Raw genomic sequence first — 16,746 nt, 5'->3', positions numbered from 1 at the left:
CTGGTAGCTCAGTGGTAAAGAATTTGCCTGTCAATGCAGGAGACATGCGTTCAACCCTTGGGTCAGGAAGATCCCCTGGAGGAGGAAATGGCAATCCACTCCAGTATCCTTGTCTGGAAAATCCCATGGATGGAGGAGCCTGGTGGGCTACAGTCCGTGGGGTTGCAAAAGAGTCAGACACGACTTAGTGACTAAACAATAGCAGCAAGTTAAGCTTAAATTATTCGCAATGGCTCGTCTCTGAGAACCCTGCTTCCTAGGTAATGAGCATTAAGCTAAAATACCTTTGTTTAGCTCAGAGTAAATATCCTGACTAGGCCCATCTATGTATGGCTGTAGGCAGGAAGAACCGTCCACACCCCTCCAGAGGCTGATGGAAACCAGGAAATGTTTGAGTTTACTCTCTCCTCTTTTAGTATAAAAGAAGCCTGAATTCTAACTCAACCAAGACAGTTCTTTGGAGCATGAGCCCACCATATTTGCAGCCTGCTGCCTTTCTGAATAAAATCATTATGTCTTGCCCCAACAACCCGTCTCTCAATTTTTGGCCTATGTACGGAGAGGAGTAGGAGCTTAGACTCCACTGAGTCTAAGGTTACTGAGTCTACGCCTGCCCCATGGCTTGTGCTAATTACATGCTTGCTGAACTAAGCCAGAATTTACATGGTTTGCAGGTGTGGCTGTCTAAGAAAGGAGGATCCTCCGGCTTTCTCAAGTTCACCAGTCTCTCTCTCCTACACAGGCCACGGTTATCCATTATGTACTTTTATCAAAGTTTGGGTTTTTTGGCTACAGAAGTGTATGAGGAAGGCATTTTCTGAAACCCTGCTATTCAGATAAAGTCACTGTTAATTATTTAGACAGGATATCTTATACTTTCATCCAGTGTTCGTTTATATTTTCAAAAATTTCACGTAGGCCTCACTGAATCCAAGTTACATCAGTAGGCCTTGAACAAAGTAAGAAAACATAGCATTCTTTCAAAAAAAGAACAGCATTCCTGGATACCCATCTCCCTTTATCATTCCATTTACTCCATGCGTTTCTCTTAACCTGCTTTTGATTTTTAAAATTACTTTGTTACCAGGAAAAATGATCCACTTACCTCTTGTTGACCTGAAAGGAACCCCCAGATACTGCTCGAGCAAAGATGGGTTTAGTTGGGACGAGCAGAGAACTAACTAACTTGAGATCTGCAACCACCGCCAGCTGCATCAAGTCAAGTCCCCGCAGACCAATAGAAGAAAAAATGCTTTTATAGGGAGGAAACGGAAGTTGGGCGGGTTAAAGAGTTCGTGGCTTTTCATTGGCTGAGTCCTTATCAGGAAAGAGAGGCCTTCCTCCTGTCCAGCTCTGCTGTCATCACAGGGCGTGAAAGCGCCCTCTTCTGGTCGCCTGACTATTGATGTTTCTGGTTTTTTTACACTCAATTTGTGGGTTTGCTTCATGCTTAGTCTGGGCCTTCACTTGGAAGTGTATTTTCTTCTTCCTACTATTTCTAGCAGTAAATTTTCACCTGTTACAGGTTCTTTATCTCTGACTTAGCTTGCAACAAATTAAAACGCAAACTAGTGTGGTTTTCATTTATTGAGTGTGGGAAATCTGTCCTGGAAAAAAAAATAGGTCATGCTAGGTGTGAATATTGAAAGGCTATATTCTATTTGTATGTTATTTATAAGCAAGTGGAAGTGGGTTTAGAAATTGGTGGTCTGTAAATCTACCTATAATCCATCCATTTTATCAGCTAACCAGGAAGGAGTTGCCAAAATTTAGACCACAGACAACACCGCTGTCCCAGTGGGCTAGTGGGCAAGAGTAAGTGTTCAGGTGTTCTGTCAGATTATATTATATTACATTACATTATATTCTTAGGACACAGTCTCTGTTGAAACTACTCACCTCTACTGTTGTAGCACAAAGGAAAGCAAGAATGTGCCTGTGTTCCAGTAAGACTTTATTTAGGGACACTGACATCATTGGAAGGACTGATGCTGAAGCTGAAACTCCAATACTTGGCCACCTGACGCGAAGAACTGACTCATTCGAAAAGACTCCGATGCTGGGAAAGATTGAAGGCAGGAGGAGACGGGGACGACAGAGGATGAGATGGTTGGATGGCATCACCGACTCAATGGACATGAGTTTGAGTAAACTCCAGGAGTTGGTGATGGACAGGGAGGCCTGGCGTGCTGCAGTTCATGGGGTTGCAAAGAGTCGGACACGACTGAATGACTGAACTGAACTGACATCTGAATTCCATTCCAATGCGAGTTTCAAGCATCACAGAAATATGATTTTTTTCACCCATTTGAAAATGTAAAACACACTGTTAACTCACTGGCTGCACAAAAACAGGTCATGGGCCAGTCTGCTGCCTCCTCTCTGGGAAATCCATCCACACAGAAGTATAAAGAATGAATATCCCCCCGATGCACCCAACGACATGGAGGCATTACAGAGAATACAGACACCTTTATTCAGATTAGCACATACATTTAATAGTGTTATAATAGAAATGATACCTTGTCAATACATGGGGGAAAGACATTAAAAAAAAAAAAGTAAAGAAAACCAAGACTTCAGCCAAAGTTCATGATGGTTTGGTCACACACAGAAAAGAACAGTACTGCCCCTCCTCTCTGCCCATAAAGGAGGTGGCGTTGGCATGCCACGTGGTATTACTTCTTACCTCACTGCGTCTTTTTCAGCAGGTTCCTTAGTCATACACATGCTAGACCTCTTAATACTGTGGGTTTGAATGCTCCACCATTGATTTTTTTTAGCCAGCAACTAATAGTCTGGTCATTTGTGAGCCCCACCACTGGCCTCTCCCACATTCTCGGGCCCCGCTTTGCTCATCTAAGCTCCTACAGAGTTTCATCTTCCCAAGACCCTTAATGCAAAGTGCGCAAGTGAGGAAGGCTGGCTGCATTCCACCTCACGCTCGGCTCCTCTCATGAGAAGTGGGATAACAAAAGAGGACTCACTTTCTGATCTCTGGTGTGGTGTTTATGTTTGACCCACCATAGATTCACGATCCATCAGTGGTGGAAGGATCAGACCCGCTGGGCTGGAGACAGGGTCAGAAAGGGCAGAAGCAGTGCTCAGCCACCCAGAGAGGCAGCCTCGGGTATGATCCCGCAGAAAAGATGAAGTCTTCTTCCCCTTTGCCTTCTGCTCCCTTCACAGAGGGAATTCTTGGTCCTAGGAACCAAACTTCCAAGTGGTCCAAAAGACCCACCAGAATTTGCCCTCCAATAACTGGGCGTGGGAGTCCTTTGTGTATAGGGGAGGAGGGTGGAAGGCATGGACCTTGCAGCTTACAAAATCTGTATTCGATTCCTATATCCACCACTGACTGGCCATGACCTTGAGCAAGTTACTTAAACTCTCTGGGCCTTTATTATATTCAATATATATACCTTTCCAGCTTGACTGTAAGGATCAATAGAGTATGTAAAATACATGTATTATGTACATAGCACTTAAAACATGATCACTCCTTCTCCATCACTGCACTCTGCCGACATCATATTTAGGCTGCCATCCTCTGTGCCAGAAATTTCCAGTTGCACACGAAAATAATATAACTGGCCACTGGGTAGGGCAGATTTTAAGTTCACGAAGCTAAATATTTATGTAAAAAGCATCACATTTTCCTTCTAACACCATCAATAGGACTGAACTGGCTGGCTAGACAGAAAGTGTAGACATAAAGAAATGCTTAAAAATAAAATCACACCTGTATGCTTTTTACTTTTGCCATTTCCCAGAAAACAGAATAATTAAAAATAAGACGGTCTCATGAGGATGGATATTAGCAGCAAGAACAGCACCGGAAAGCTTCGTTTTTTTCAATGGCCCATGGGGACTATTTTCTCTATTGTCCTGTCCTGATGATTTAAACCTGATGGTTTAATGGCCTTGCTTCTCCACTTAATCATAGCAAAGCAGTCCCGGTTTCCCTCTCCTGTGACAAAAGCTTGTGCAACAGAATATTGCTTAAATGTGGTCATGCTTGACGCCACAGCCCCGGTTCTGTCTGCGACAGGCCCGTCCCTCATTCTGATCCCTTCACAAAGAACGCCAAGGGCACCGCCCAGGCCATCAGCCTCAGGACCACAACGGACAACAAAGCATCAGCCGCCAGCTGAGTTCTCAGGCTACAGGTCACCGTAGTTCATTGCTCTCGGATGCGGCTTTGTGGTTAGAGATGCTTTAATTTTTTCCATATATTTAAAATAAGCTATTTAGTAGAAAATGGCAGAATAAATATAGTTTTAAACAAATTAAGTGGCTATCTATGTCAAGTTATTAGGAAGAGTAACTACAGGGGCCGAGTATCAGAAGCATACCATTCTCATTAAGACTGGAGGTGTTTCAGAGTTTGGGAATACACTCAGCCCTCCCCCTTACCACTTCTGCATCCACGGGGCCCACATCCCTGACTGTGTATATTACAAAGTTGCTCAGTCTTTATTCCTATTGGTGGAGGTCCAAACGCATGGCCTATTGCACATGATAAACAGCTAATGAATTACTAACCACTTTCCTTGTGTTTCCTATAAACTGAAGCTGAGAGAGGCCTCAGCAATAGTTTGTTTTTCTCGGAGAAATAAAAGGTAAAACCTGTTAAAATGTTATCTTCGATTTTCAACCCACAAGTCAGCAAACCCCACCTCCCTCTCTGTTGCCTCTGGTCCTCAGAACACAGTTCTTATTGAGCTCTCAAACTTCCTAGAGATACTTGCTAGAAACAGCACAGAAATGGTGGTTGGCCATCTCAAAGCAGCAAAAACGGGAGACCTCAGCTCTGTATGTGTGTCTCTTCGACACAGGAAACTGGCTGGACAGAGGACAACCCACACTGCAGATAAATCAGCTCAATACACACAGACCTCAGGCTCCAAGGCTCCTATGACAGAAACCACGCTGGGAAAGTCATCCTTAAAGGCAATTACCGCTCCTAAGAGAAGTCAGCCCTCTCTGCATCCGTACTGAACTCACCTTCCCCAGGGGTCTGCAGACAGAAACAGATTCATCTTTTTCTTAACATAGGGATATAATGCTGTGTTAGGTACAAAAACACAGAGCTCTTTTAAGCATATACCTTAGCGTCTTACCCGACCTTTACTCCTACTAACAAGCATCTCAGTGAAAAGAGCATCGTTTTCGTTCTGTTTTGTGTCTCAAAGACCCCAAGAAGACAGGTCTTTTAAATTACGGGGACACACGTCCAGCCCAGTGTGAAAGGATGGGAACACGCTATACTAACAAGAGTTGAGTTTTGTCTGTAACTCCCACCGACTCTCCGGGATTAAAGGATTCCTGTAGGCATCCTTCTGTTTCACAACCAACCGCTCCATTATCTGTCCTTTGAGCAATAGCTGAAGGAAGCTCCATTTCGGATGGATCCGTTCATGGAAACCTTCGGATTCCCTCGCTCCATCCTCTCTCGGCTGAAGATTGTATCCTGGTCGCTGTCAAACTCGGACTCGGACACCATCAGGCTGGAGTTGTGCTCTGTGCTTCGGTGCTTGATACCTAGGGAGAAACGGACAGATGCCTCTGGAGGGGAGCGGCACTCTCCCTCCCCGCCATCCATCATTCTGGTCCCGGGCACCGAGCCCTGCGCTCTGCACCTGCAAAGCCATCACTTAGGAGGCAGCAGGCCCTTGGGGTTTCCTGGTGGGTGTTAACAGGGGCTCTGGAATCACTCCTGAGCCTGAGCCCAAGCTTCGGCACTTATCAGCTGCATCCTCGCAGGGTGACTCTCAGATGCTGAGATGAAATGCTGGCAAGGCACTGGGAAACTGTCTCGGAGACTTACCATATTTGGGCCTCAGCTCCATTCTTTCCTGGTCATCCATGTTGTCCAGGATGGTGTACTTGGTTTTCTTCCTTATTTTAGTCCTTTTTCGTCTGAAAAGGACAAAGAAAAAGGTCCATTCAGATCCTCAAGGAGGTAGGTGGGATCCAGGATTTAAAATCCATGGAGGACACTAAAGGAAATGCTTTGCCTTTAGAATGCTATTACATTTTATTCATTGGCATCTTTTATTAATGATATGTGGGGCTTCCCTGGTGGCTCAGATGGCGAAGAATCTGTCTGCAATGTGGGAGACCCAGGTTTGAGCCCTGAGCTGGAGAGATTCCCTGGACAAGAGAATGGTAAGCCACTCCAGTATCCTTGCCTGGAGAATTCGATGGACAGAGGAGCCTGGAGGACACGACTGAGTGTCTAACACACAAACAATCTTCTTCATTAATGATGTGCGTCACAGCCCAATCTGGGGTTTGGTGAGCCTGAGATACATCATGTGCCTTTCTTTTTTATTTTAACTTTTTATTTGATATTGTTGTTACTTAGTTGCAAAGTCATGTCCGACTCTTTTGTGACCCCATGGACTGTAGCTGGCCAGGCTTCTCTGTCCATGGATTTCTCCAGGCAAGAATATTGGAGTGGGTTGCCATTTTCTTCCCCAGGGGATCTTTCTGACCCAGGGATTGAGCCTGCATCTGCACCTTCTGCATTAGTAGGTGGATTCTTTACACTGACCCAGCCAATTAACAATTTTGTGATAGTTTCAGGTGAATAGAGAAGGGACTCAGCCATACATACACATGCATGCATTCTCTCCTAAATGCCCCTCCTATCCAGCCTGCCATATAACATGGAGCAGAGTTCCATGCCCTGTCCAGTAGGACCTTGCTGGTTATCCATTTTAAATACAGCAGTATGTACATGTCCATCCCAAAGTCCCTAACGATCTCTTCCCCCTCATCCTTCCCCCAAACATAAGTTCGTTCTCTAAGTCTGTGAGTCTCTTTCTTACTTATGCCATCATCCCGAAGAAACACGTCAGAGGAGCACTGCTGTTATCACCTAACTCCAGGTTCTCACCTAAGCCTCAGGCTGAGATGCAAGGACCTTCTAGCAACTCTGCATGTTGGCCCAGCAAGCTTTTCTCCATGAGGAATTCCTTCCTCAGAAAAACCTGGATGAACAAGTTTCCCCCTGAACCTATACTACCCTGGGATGTCCAAAGATGCAAGAATGACAAGATGACATAACTAGCAATCAGAAAAAAAAATCAACAGAAATTATAATAAATTCTCCCAAAGGAATAAGCAATAACTCAGTCTTTCATTTTTTCATAACACATCAAGACAACCAGGCTGATCCTATGGACCTCACCCTATGCTTCAGAGGAAAATGTGAAAATACACATAGACACTATGGTAAGATTTGTAAAGAACAAACAAAGGCAATATTCTGAGAACTTGGTGATTAAGAGCATGGGCTTCCAACTCTGGGTTTACTAGCTGGGTGACTGTGAGGCCATTTTTTCTCATCTCTCTGACTGCATGTTCCCACCTGTAAAATGGGAATAAGAACAGTTCCTTTCTCACATGATTGATGGGAAAACTCAATAAGATAACACATAGAAAGCATTTAGAAGCATTCATTATAATGGCAAGTACTTAATAAATGCTCAGTCACTCTTGTTATCTTCATCTTCTACTTGATACAAAGGTCACAAAGCTGCAGAATTTTGAAAGCCAAGCACAGCAGGGTGACCTTCATCCCAGATGGTTCTGGGAAAACGTAATGGATAGAGGCTGCTAATTACCTCTTGCCTATGCACTCGCTCACTGGTCCTACCTTTGGAAAAGTAATCACAAATAAAACTACAAAAATTGATAAGTGACCTCTGAAAAATAACTATTATTATGGTATACCATTGGTTTTTCCAGTGGTCATGTATGGATGTGAGAGTTGGACTATAAAGAAAGCTGAGTGCCAAAGAATTGATGCTTTTGAACTGTGGTGTTGGAGAAGACTCTGGATCTCCTTGCTGTCCAAGGGACTCTTCACATCAGTCCATCCTAAAGGAGGTCATTCCTGGGTGTTCATTGGAAGGACTGATGTTAAAGCTGAAAGTCCAATACTTTGGCCACCTCATGTGAAGAGCTGATTGATTTGAAAAGACCCTGATGCTGGGAAAAATTGAGGTCAGGAGAAGGGGACGACAGAGGATGAGATGGCTGGATGGCATCACCAACTCAATGGACATGGGTTTGGGTGAACTCCGAGAGTTGGTGATGGACAGGGAGGCCTGGCATGCTGCAGTTCATGGGGTCGCAAACAGTCGGACATGACTGAGCAACTAAACTGAACTGAATTATGTTTTGTTTATCAAATCTTCGGAGAGCATTCACAGAGTTCCATGTAGGAAAGTGGACCCAATGCTGCCTTCTAAGGACTTGAGCAATCATTATTCTTATTAATGTCCTCACAGAGGGTTGGGCATGGGGTTCTGGAAGGTTTGGACCATTAGTTAAGTCTGGGGTTCCTCAGCGGTCAGGTTCACAGGGGGAAAAAAAGAAGGAAAAACCTAAAGCAAAACTTCTCTGGTGATGGTGCCACTTCACTTAAAGTTCTGCATTTAGGAAAAAGAATTCAGATAGATTTGTTGCTTCAGAGATGTAAACTAATGAAAACCTACCATTTGGATCAGTATATTCTAGAACTCCTTTCTCTACTGAGAGTGGATTAGGCCACTGAGGTAGTGTTCTAGTGAACGTGATGTGAGACTGGTAGAAAAGAAGATTAGATTTGATACAGGAAGCATTGAATCTTCTAGAAAATATGACAGCTGTAATGAAAAAAAAAGTTGCCTCTAGTATTATTCCATTTAACTAGTAGGCATATAAGCCCTGTGGGGGAGAATGTATTATCATGTGGTTTTAAAATCGAGTCTCTCTTCGTAAAAAGAGAGATTGTCAAAAGTTGAGCAGTGTCACAAACCCGAGCAACAGCCCTTACCCCTATCCTGTCACCTTGAATGTTGCATCTTTATTTTCAAAGAAATAAATAAGCATGCCAGGTACCTCTTACAGCAGCAGATGCAAAGCCACGTTAAACCCCCTGTCAGCACAATGAGAGCAAGAGTCAGCATCGTCACATAGAACACGCTCCACTCTGAAAGACAGGAAAGCCAGAGCAGACAGGTTACATACCCTCTGCAAAACAGCTTTATTTCAATAACTCTCAACGAATATTTCTGAATCCTTATACGCAAAGGCCATCTGTGGTGGTGTGACCACCTCACCAGGCTGGCTGCAGGGCCTGGTAAAATACTAACAAATCAAGAACAACTTCAAACCATCCTACATTTATCCAACTGGTTCAGGGACCTCATGGAGCACATATTGCATGCTGATCTGAGAACAGAAGAAACTGAAAAAGATAAACCCATCAATTAAGAAGGTTTCTGAAACACCCAAGTAATAATGTACATCAAAACATGCATTCCAGAATCACAGAATCTCAATACTGGTTCTGGTCTGGTTTCAATAAAGCAAATAAGGTGCTCATTTGTATGGCTGCCTATGACATGAAGATACTTATCATAGAGCCCGACAGTCATTCAGAAACGATTTCATCTTTACTTCACTTCTTCCACATCCTTACGAAAATCCAGTGTAAAAAGCTTTGCAACAACCCAGGAAGAGAGAAACCAATGGAGCAAAGACACAAGGTTTAACTCCATTAAATGTTACAACACTACTTGGAATAATGATTCAAGGGCTGGTTATTTTCAAATTTTTAAGAAGTAGAAACGGGAACATAATTTGGCAGGGAGCTTGTCCTAATTTTTCTGCCAATTATGTCCATCTGCATCCCCAAGAAGACAAAATGACTCTTAGAAACAGACTGGCATTGAAACACAGTTTCCTCCTCAGAAGAGACTGAGGCTGTGGCTCAGGCAGACACTAGCTAAGATGGTGGCTCCAATGTTTGGAGCCTGCTTGGGCAGACAGCCTGGGGAGTGGGCCAACTTTCTTCCTCATCTGATTCCAGCCAGGTCGACACCATGGGCCACTTTACCAGAAGGTCACACCCAGTTCAAGCCAAGGCAGGTACAGTCTAGACATGGGGTCCATGTAGCCCAAAGTGACCTTCTCAGCAATGGTTAGTGACATCTGTTCTGCCGAGGTCAATTTCCTCAGCAGAAAGTTTTAAGGAAAAGTCTTAAACATACCCCCAAGGTGAATTGTGGGAATATCTTGACCCATCACCACGTGAGCTGGTTCAATGGGCTTTGGATGAGAAAAGGGTTGAATTTATAGCTGTACAGTCAGGCAGGTCTTTCTGACAGTTCAGAATGATTTGTCTGAAGCTTCCTCACCCGGAGCCCACCCACCATGCCAGGACTCACCACAGTTGCTTTCCCCATCCCGGATATAACGCTGGATCAGGTTCTCCATCCACAGCTGGGAGCAAATACAGCGCTTTGTGATAGGGTCACAGTGACCATGGCCAGAACACTTCAGAAGGCACCCTGCAAGAAGGCGAGTGAGGCAGAGGTCATCATGGGGCAAAGGAGGCTCCCTGGCTTCAGCTGTGTCTTCTTCTTCCATAGACCCTGAAGAGAGGCGCCTTGTTGAGTCAAGTGCCTCTTACTGTATGGACGGCGGTCCAGGGATGGTCTCTCATATTGACAATCTCATCAGGAAGTGAATGGCAGAAACATGTCAACACGTGCACCGTGAAACAAAAGGCTTAAACACGTAGCGGAAATGCAGCACCCTCTGGCCCAAGAATGATAAATGCTAAAGATTTATCCAATGAAAATGACTGGGGATGTGCACAAAGACTTATCTACATTGTGTATGTGTGCTCAGTTGCTCAGTCACATCTGACTCTTGGTGACCCCATGGAGTGTAGCCCACCAGGCTCCTCTGTCCATGGGGTTCTCCAGGCAAGAATACTGGAATGGGTTGCCATTTCCTTCTCCAGGAAATCTTCCTGACCTGGGGATTGAACTCAGGTCTCCTGTATTGCAGGCAGATTCTTCACCGTCTGAGCCACCAGGGAATACTCTTTCTGCATCAGAGATTCCAACTGCGGCTGTAACAAATGACTGCAAACCTGAAGGCTTGAAACAACCTACCATTATTTAAAAATCAACCTGACAGTCTGTGAGTAGAGACTTGGTTGTATAAATTATGAAACACATCCAGGATGGAGTATTCTGTGACCACAAATATCTTACTGAGGGATAAATTCTAAAAGATTTGAGAAAATGATCATAATATGGTTTGAAGTTAAAAAAGCAGATTTAAAAATACGTATCAAATTATCCTGATTGCATTACATGCGTCTAGAGATGGGGGAACTAGAAGGAAAAACATCAAATTATTAACAAAAGTTATCTTCAAATGGTGGGAATTCTAGACTCTAGAATCTAGAGGATTATTCTAGGATTATACTAGTTTTCTGTCTTCTTGTGTATTCCAAATTTCCTACAATAAACAAAGATTACTTTTGTAGCAAGAAAAAAATTCTTTCATGGCTGATTCATGTCAATGTATGGCAAAAACCACTACAATATTGTAAAGTAGTTAGCCTCCAACTAATAAAAATAAATGAAAAAAAAATTAATTTACTCCACATTACAAAGAAAGTCAATTGTGATTAGATACACATCTGAGACAAATTAAATTTTACTATCCAAATATTATCATGGTCCTCAATGTCTACTGAAATGATCCTTTTAACATAATAAGGTATTCATGTCCCTTGGAAGGTGGGGACAGAAACCTGGGCTAAAGACTACATTTCCATCCGCACATGTGAATGGATTTGGTACCAGCAAGAGGCAGCAAACAAGTGGTTAAGAGAAGAGGTCCCACTGGAAGGCACTATTAGCTATCTTAAATTTCCAATGGGCTTCCCTGGCAACTCAGATGGCAAAGGATCCACCTGCAATGCAGGAGACCTGGGTTTGACCTCTGGGTTGGGAAGATCCCCTGGAGCAGGGAATGACTACCCATTCTAGTATTCTCGCTTGGAGAACCCCATGGACAGACGAGCTTAGTGGGCTATAGTCCATGGGATCCCCAAAAGTCAGACATGACTGCGTGATCAACACTTTCACTGTTTCTGGTGACTCAGCAGTGAAGAATCCACCTGCAATGCAGGAGACACCGGTTCAATCGCTGGGTCAGGAAGATCCACTGGAGAAAGAAATGGCAGCCTACTCCAATATCCTAGCCTGGGAAATCCCATGGACAAGAGCCTGGCGGGCTATAGTCCATGGGGTCGCAAAGAGTCGGACATGACTTAGCGACTAAAGAATAACAAAATTCCCAATAACCTACATAACATCTATTCACAACCTAAGCCACAATGTCCCACGTCAATCAATTTTCCAGCCATTAATACTTATCTGTCTCTAACAACATTCTGTTTAAGACTGTTTAACAACATTCAGACTGTTTAAGTCTGAAATTCTGACAATGACCAGTGTGTGAGAGTATAGTTTTAAAAATGAACCATGACTTGTTTCTCTCCAGGTTCCCTCAAAGACAAAGCATAGTTGGCAAATGTATGTTGCAGGAAACCGACTGGAGAAATAAATGCAAAACAAATCCCTGGATGCTAAAGTGAAGCTGTCCCCATGTCTTCTTTCTGTGCCAGCAAAATGTAGCCCTGATTAGCAAATCTGATTCTTTTAGAATATTCCCATAGGAGTTGACATGGAGAAATTAGAAAGATAATTAAATACTGAACTTTATTTCCATTTAATTCAAAAAAGACTATGAGACCTGGCTATAGTCCTGCCATATTGGAACCAAATCATATTTTACCTCCTCCAAGAAATCTTTTCCTTTAATCTGGGTAGTTACTTATATTTCTGTAATATTACCATTGCATTTAATTGGATGGCATGTCTACTGCATAGTGTTTAGGGTTAGTCACTCAGTCATGTCCAACTCTGGGATCCCATGGACTGTAGCCCATCAGGCTCCTCTGTCCATGGGATTCTCCAGGCAAGACTACTAGAGTAGGTAGCCATTCCCTTCTCCAGGGGGGTCTTCTCGACCCAGGGATTGAACACGGGTCTCCTGGATTCCAGGCAGATTCTTTACCACTGAGCCACCTGGGAAGCCTTATGTCTAGTCCAGTGGGATCCAATTCTGAATATACAACAATTATATATTTACATTACTTGACCTCTAAAAACAAAGATATTTCTGATAGGGGGCATACCTGCTGTGTCAATCCTCAAGACTTTGAAAAGCAAGAAATCAGCCTTTTCCTTTGAGAGCCGCCTGTGTAGATTTCGGGCCACTTCGGCAGCTTTGAGGACCTTGTAAGGTGGCCCGGTCTGTACATAAAACACAATCACGGTGCTGCAGAGGAGACAGAGAGGGGCCAGCCACACGGTTAGCCAGTGACCGGCGTGACATATCCACTCCAGCCCTCAGACCTGCAGGGCTGAGAAGGCAGGCGGCCACAGCTCCGCGGCCTGGCAAGGACATGGGTGTATCCTGGGGGCCAAGGAGTTGATCGGGCTTCTATTCACAAATAAAGGCTCTTTGGTCCCAGAATTCAACTGATGAGGGGCAGATCTTCAGATAAATGGAGCATTGTGTGAGTGCACGCATGCTAAGTCGCTCAGTCATGTCTGACTCTACGACCCCATGAACTGTAGCCTGCCAGGCTCCTCTGTCCATGGGGATTCTCCTGGCAAGAATACTGGAGTGGGTTGCCATGCCCTCTTCCAGGGTATCTTCCTGACCCAGGGATTGAACCTGCATCTCTTACATCTCCTGCCTTGGCAGGCACCTGGAGGGCCCCAAAGCAATGTGTACAAACAGACACAATCACACACAACATGAGAACCTTCAGATGCATCTTCACTTTTACCTTTTTGCCGAGATGTGATATACTTGCAATAAAAGTCACCGTTCCAAAGTAAGAGTGTGTCTCAGTGGCCTTTAGCACATTCACAAAGTTGTGCAACCATCACCATCTATCTCCAGAACATTTCCACCATCACAGAAACTCCACACCTATCAGCAAGCATTCCCAGGACTCCGGCTCCTGCCAACTACTAATCTACTTTCAGGCTCCGTGGATTTGATTATTCTGAACTTTTGATATACGTGGAATATGTATGAGGCATTTAGTGCCTGGCTTCTTTCACTTTGTATAATGTGTTCACAGTTCATCCAAGTTGTAGCATGTATATCCCCCTCCTTCAAAATGCCAACTATTATTCCCTTGTATGAATACATATCATTTATTCACTCATCAGTCGATGACATTTGGACTCTATCTACTTTTGGGCCATATGAATAACACCACTGTGAATGTCTACGTCCTGGATTTTGTATGGACATATGTGTATTATTTCTTGTGCATATATATCTAGGAATGGAATTACTGGGTCATATGGTGATTCTATGTTTAGCATTTTGAAAAACTGTGAAAGTGTTTCCCTCAGTGGATGCATCATTTCACATTCCCACTGGCGATATTCGGGTGTTCCAATTTCTCCATATACCTGCCAACATTTGTTATAGCCTCTTCTGGATTAAAGCCATCCTGATGGGTATGAAGTGGTATCTCCACGTGATTCTGATTTGCATTTCCTTACTAACTAATGATGTTGAACATCTTTTCATGTGTTCATTAGCCACCTGTATATCATCTTTGGAGAAATTTCTATTCAAATCTATATTACTCTCCAAATGTTGCCATAAAAATCATATCACAAACTGGGTGTATAAGGGTTTTTTAGAAATTCAATTATAAATCCTATAAGAAATCAATGCAGAGGTTGAAACTTCCAGACCCTCAGAAGGTGGTTGGTGGTTTAGTCTCTAAGTCGTGTCCGACTCTTGTGATCCCATGGACTGTAGCCTGCTAGGCTCCTCTGTCCATGGGATTCTCCAGGCAAGAATACTGGAGTGGGTTGCCATTTCTTTCTCCAGGGGATCTTCCTGACCCAGGAATCGAACCCAGGTCTCCTGCACTGCAGGCAGATGATTTACCAACTGAGCTATGAGGGAAGTGGTAATCCAAGATCCTCTCAGAGTGAGAGGAGTGTCAGCCCCGTGAACATGAGGCAGGAATGGAGTCTGGCTATGAGGCATGCCCCGTGCATGCCCCAGACTATTTGCATGCTCTCTGTTGATACCAGAACCAAAACCCAACTCCCTCTGATGGTCTCTAACTCCTTCAGTTAGAACATTCTCCATCAGCAAACATTTACTGAGCCTCGTGGAAAGGACCTCTATAATCACGCCCTTGCTACTGCCCTTTGAGGAAAAAAAATAAAGGATACGAATGGGATAAATGTGTGTGCAAAGACACAGAACAAGAGAGGAGATGAACACCATCAGGCCGGACTGAGCGGCTCACACCTGAGGTCCGAGTGGGCCTGAATCTTCTGAACCCTGATGTCCGAGTCCAGCACGTTCAGCAGCGCCGCCAGCTGCCTCACGAGGGTGTCCTTGTGCTGCTCCGACAGCTGCCCAACGCCGACCTGCAGGATCAGCTCCACCAGGCCGCCCTTCTTCGGGTCTGAGGAAACGAGAAGACACAGGCTTTCTTTCCACTTGAAAACCCCAGGCTTGATAACAGGAGGAATAAGGCCTGCACAAGAGTCTCAGAGCTTGAAGTAACCCCTGTGTTAGGCTCTACACTTGGGTTCTACGGCTCAGGTCAATTCTCCCAAAAGCCACAGGGGCCACTGTCTGTGAGGACTTTTTCTTTGTTTTATATCAGCTCGCTGTCTTATTAATCTTTCTCCAGATGATAGACAGGTGTGCTTAGTCAGCCTTGGGGCTCACTTAATATTCTGAGACCTCACACACCTCCCCTGACCCAGAAAGAGAACTCCGTCCCTGAGGGCTGTGGGCCCGGCCCAGTTCATGCCGGAGCTTGGTGTGGCCACCTCACTGGAGCTGCCCTCCTGGCGCTCCCAGGAGTGAAAACCTCGTGGCCACCTCACGAGGCCTTTTGTCTTTGAAAGACCTCTTTGTCTTCGGGTAGGAAAACCAAAGTGACCAAGGAGTCTTGCTGTCAGGCCCAGTTCTCCCTAAGAGTTCCGAGGCTGGATCTGTTGGGGACAGATGGCCACGTGTAGAGAAAACCACAAGGTGGGCCTGGCCTCCCACACGGGGTTCCACTGCCGCCTGCAAAGAGCCCCAAAGGCAGATCTCCCCCCAGTCCCGGCTCACAGGCCAGCCCCACAAACGCAGGCCCAGAAGCCCAGCGCGTACCTGGCCGCACTTCCACTGTGGCGGTGTCCGTGTCTGAGGCCCCCTGACCATCAGCAACTCGCAGGCGGAAAGTGTAGATGCCCTCCACCAGGTTGGTGAGCTGCAGGGCCGAGCTGTGGTCAGAGCCGTCGATGACATCCTGAGAAATAACACGTTCACAGTCCGTACCTGGCTCCCAACCTGGGCCTCTGCGGACCCCAAACCTCAGTGGCCCGTCTTTGTCACACATGCATGATTCTAAGGGACAGGATGAGGAGGAAGTGGGGAGGGGAGGTTAGCAAAGGTGTGGGTAATCCTTGGTGTCTCTTCCACTGCTATTTTTATTTGTTTTTAAAAATTTTACATTTTGGTCACAGCTCACAGCATGTAGGATCTTAGTTCCCCAACTAGGGATTGAACTCATGTCTCCTGCATTGGAAGAAGAGAGTCTTCACCACTGGACCATCAGGAAGGTCCCTCTTCCACTTTTAAAGCACCAGGAGACACAAGACTCAGACATGACTTTGTTACAGGAGCTTCCCAAGGGCTCTAGGAATGACCAAATTCTACCCAACAGGGGCAAAGACCCCTGAAATTAGGGCAAAGACCTGGAGGGTGAAGCACTCTCTCTGAAGAGTTTTCTGGGTCTTATTTTCAAAGACAGTTTCACAGTGCTTAGGA

General features: G+C 44.9%; 1 protein-coding gene across 4 annotated transcripts in view; it reads right to left on the bottom strand.

Moving 5' to 3' along the window:
- Positions 1–2,459: 2,459 nt before the first annotated feature.
- Positions 2,460–16,746, bottom strand: part of KIAA0319 (KIAA0319 ortholog) — a 71,442-nt gene continuing 57,155 nt past the window's right edge. For 2 of the 4 annotated variants that reach the window (XM_043450101.1, XM_043450100.1), the window contains 7 exons: positions 16,087–16,225; positions 15,226–15,385; positions 13,064–13,206; positions 10,227–10,349; positions 8,896–8,986; positions 5,831–5,922; positions 2,460–5,544 (listed from right to left, as the gene is read on the bottom strand). In XM_043450101.1, coding sequence (XP_043306036.1) covers positions 5,366–5,544; positions 5,831–5,922; positions 8,896–8,986; positions 10,227–10,349; positions 13,064–13,206; positions 15,226–15,385; positions 16,087–16,225 — 927 coding nt within the window. In that variant the 3' untranslated portion in view covers positions 2,460–5,365. Of the gene's footprint in view, positions 5,545–5,830; positions 5,923–8,895; positions 8,987–10,226; positions 10,350–13,063; positions 13,207–14,888; positions 15,386–15,870; positions 16,226–16,746 lie in introns of those variants that run through there. The other 2 variants (XM_043450103.1, XM_043450102.1) reach the window with 2 other exon arrangements.

Source organism: Cervus canadensis, chromosome 28 (assembly GCF_019320065.1).
Source record: "Cervus canadensis isolate Bull #8, Minnesota chromosome 28, ASM1932006v1, whole genome shotgun sequence".
NCBI classification, from domain to species: Eukaryota; Metazoa; Chordata; class Mammalia; order Artiodactyla; family Cervidae; genus Cervus; species Cervus canadensis.
This window is presented reverse-complemented; position numbering and strand designations above follow the sequence as displayed.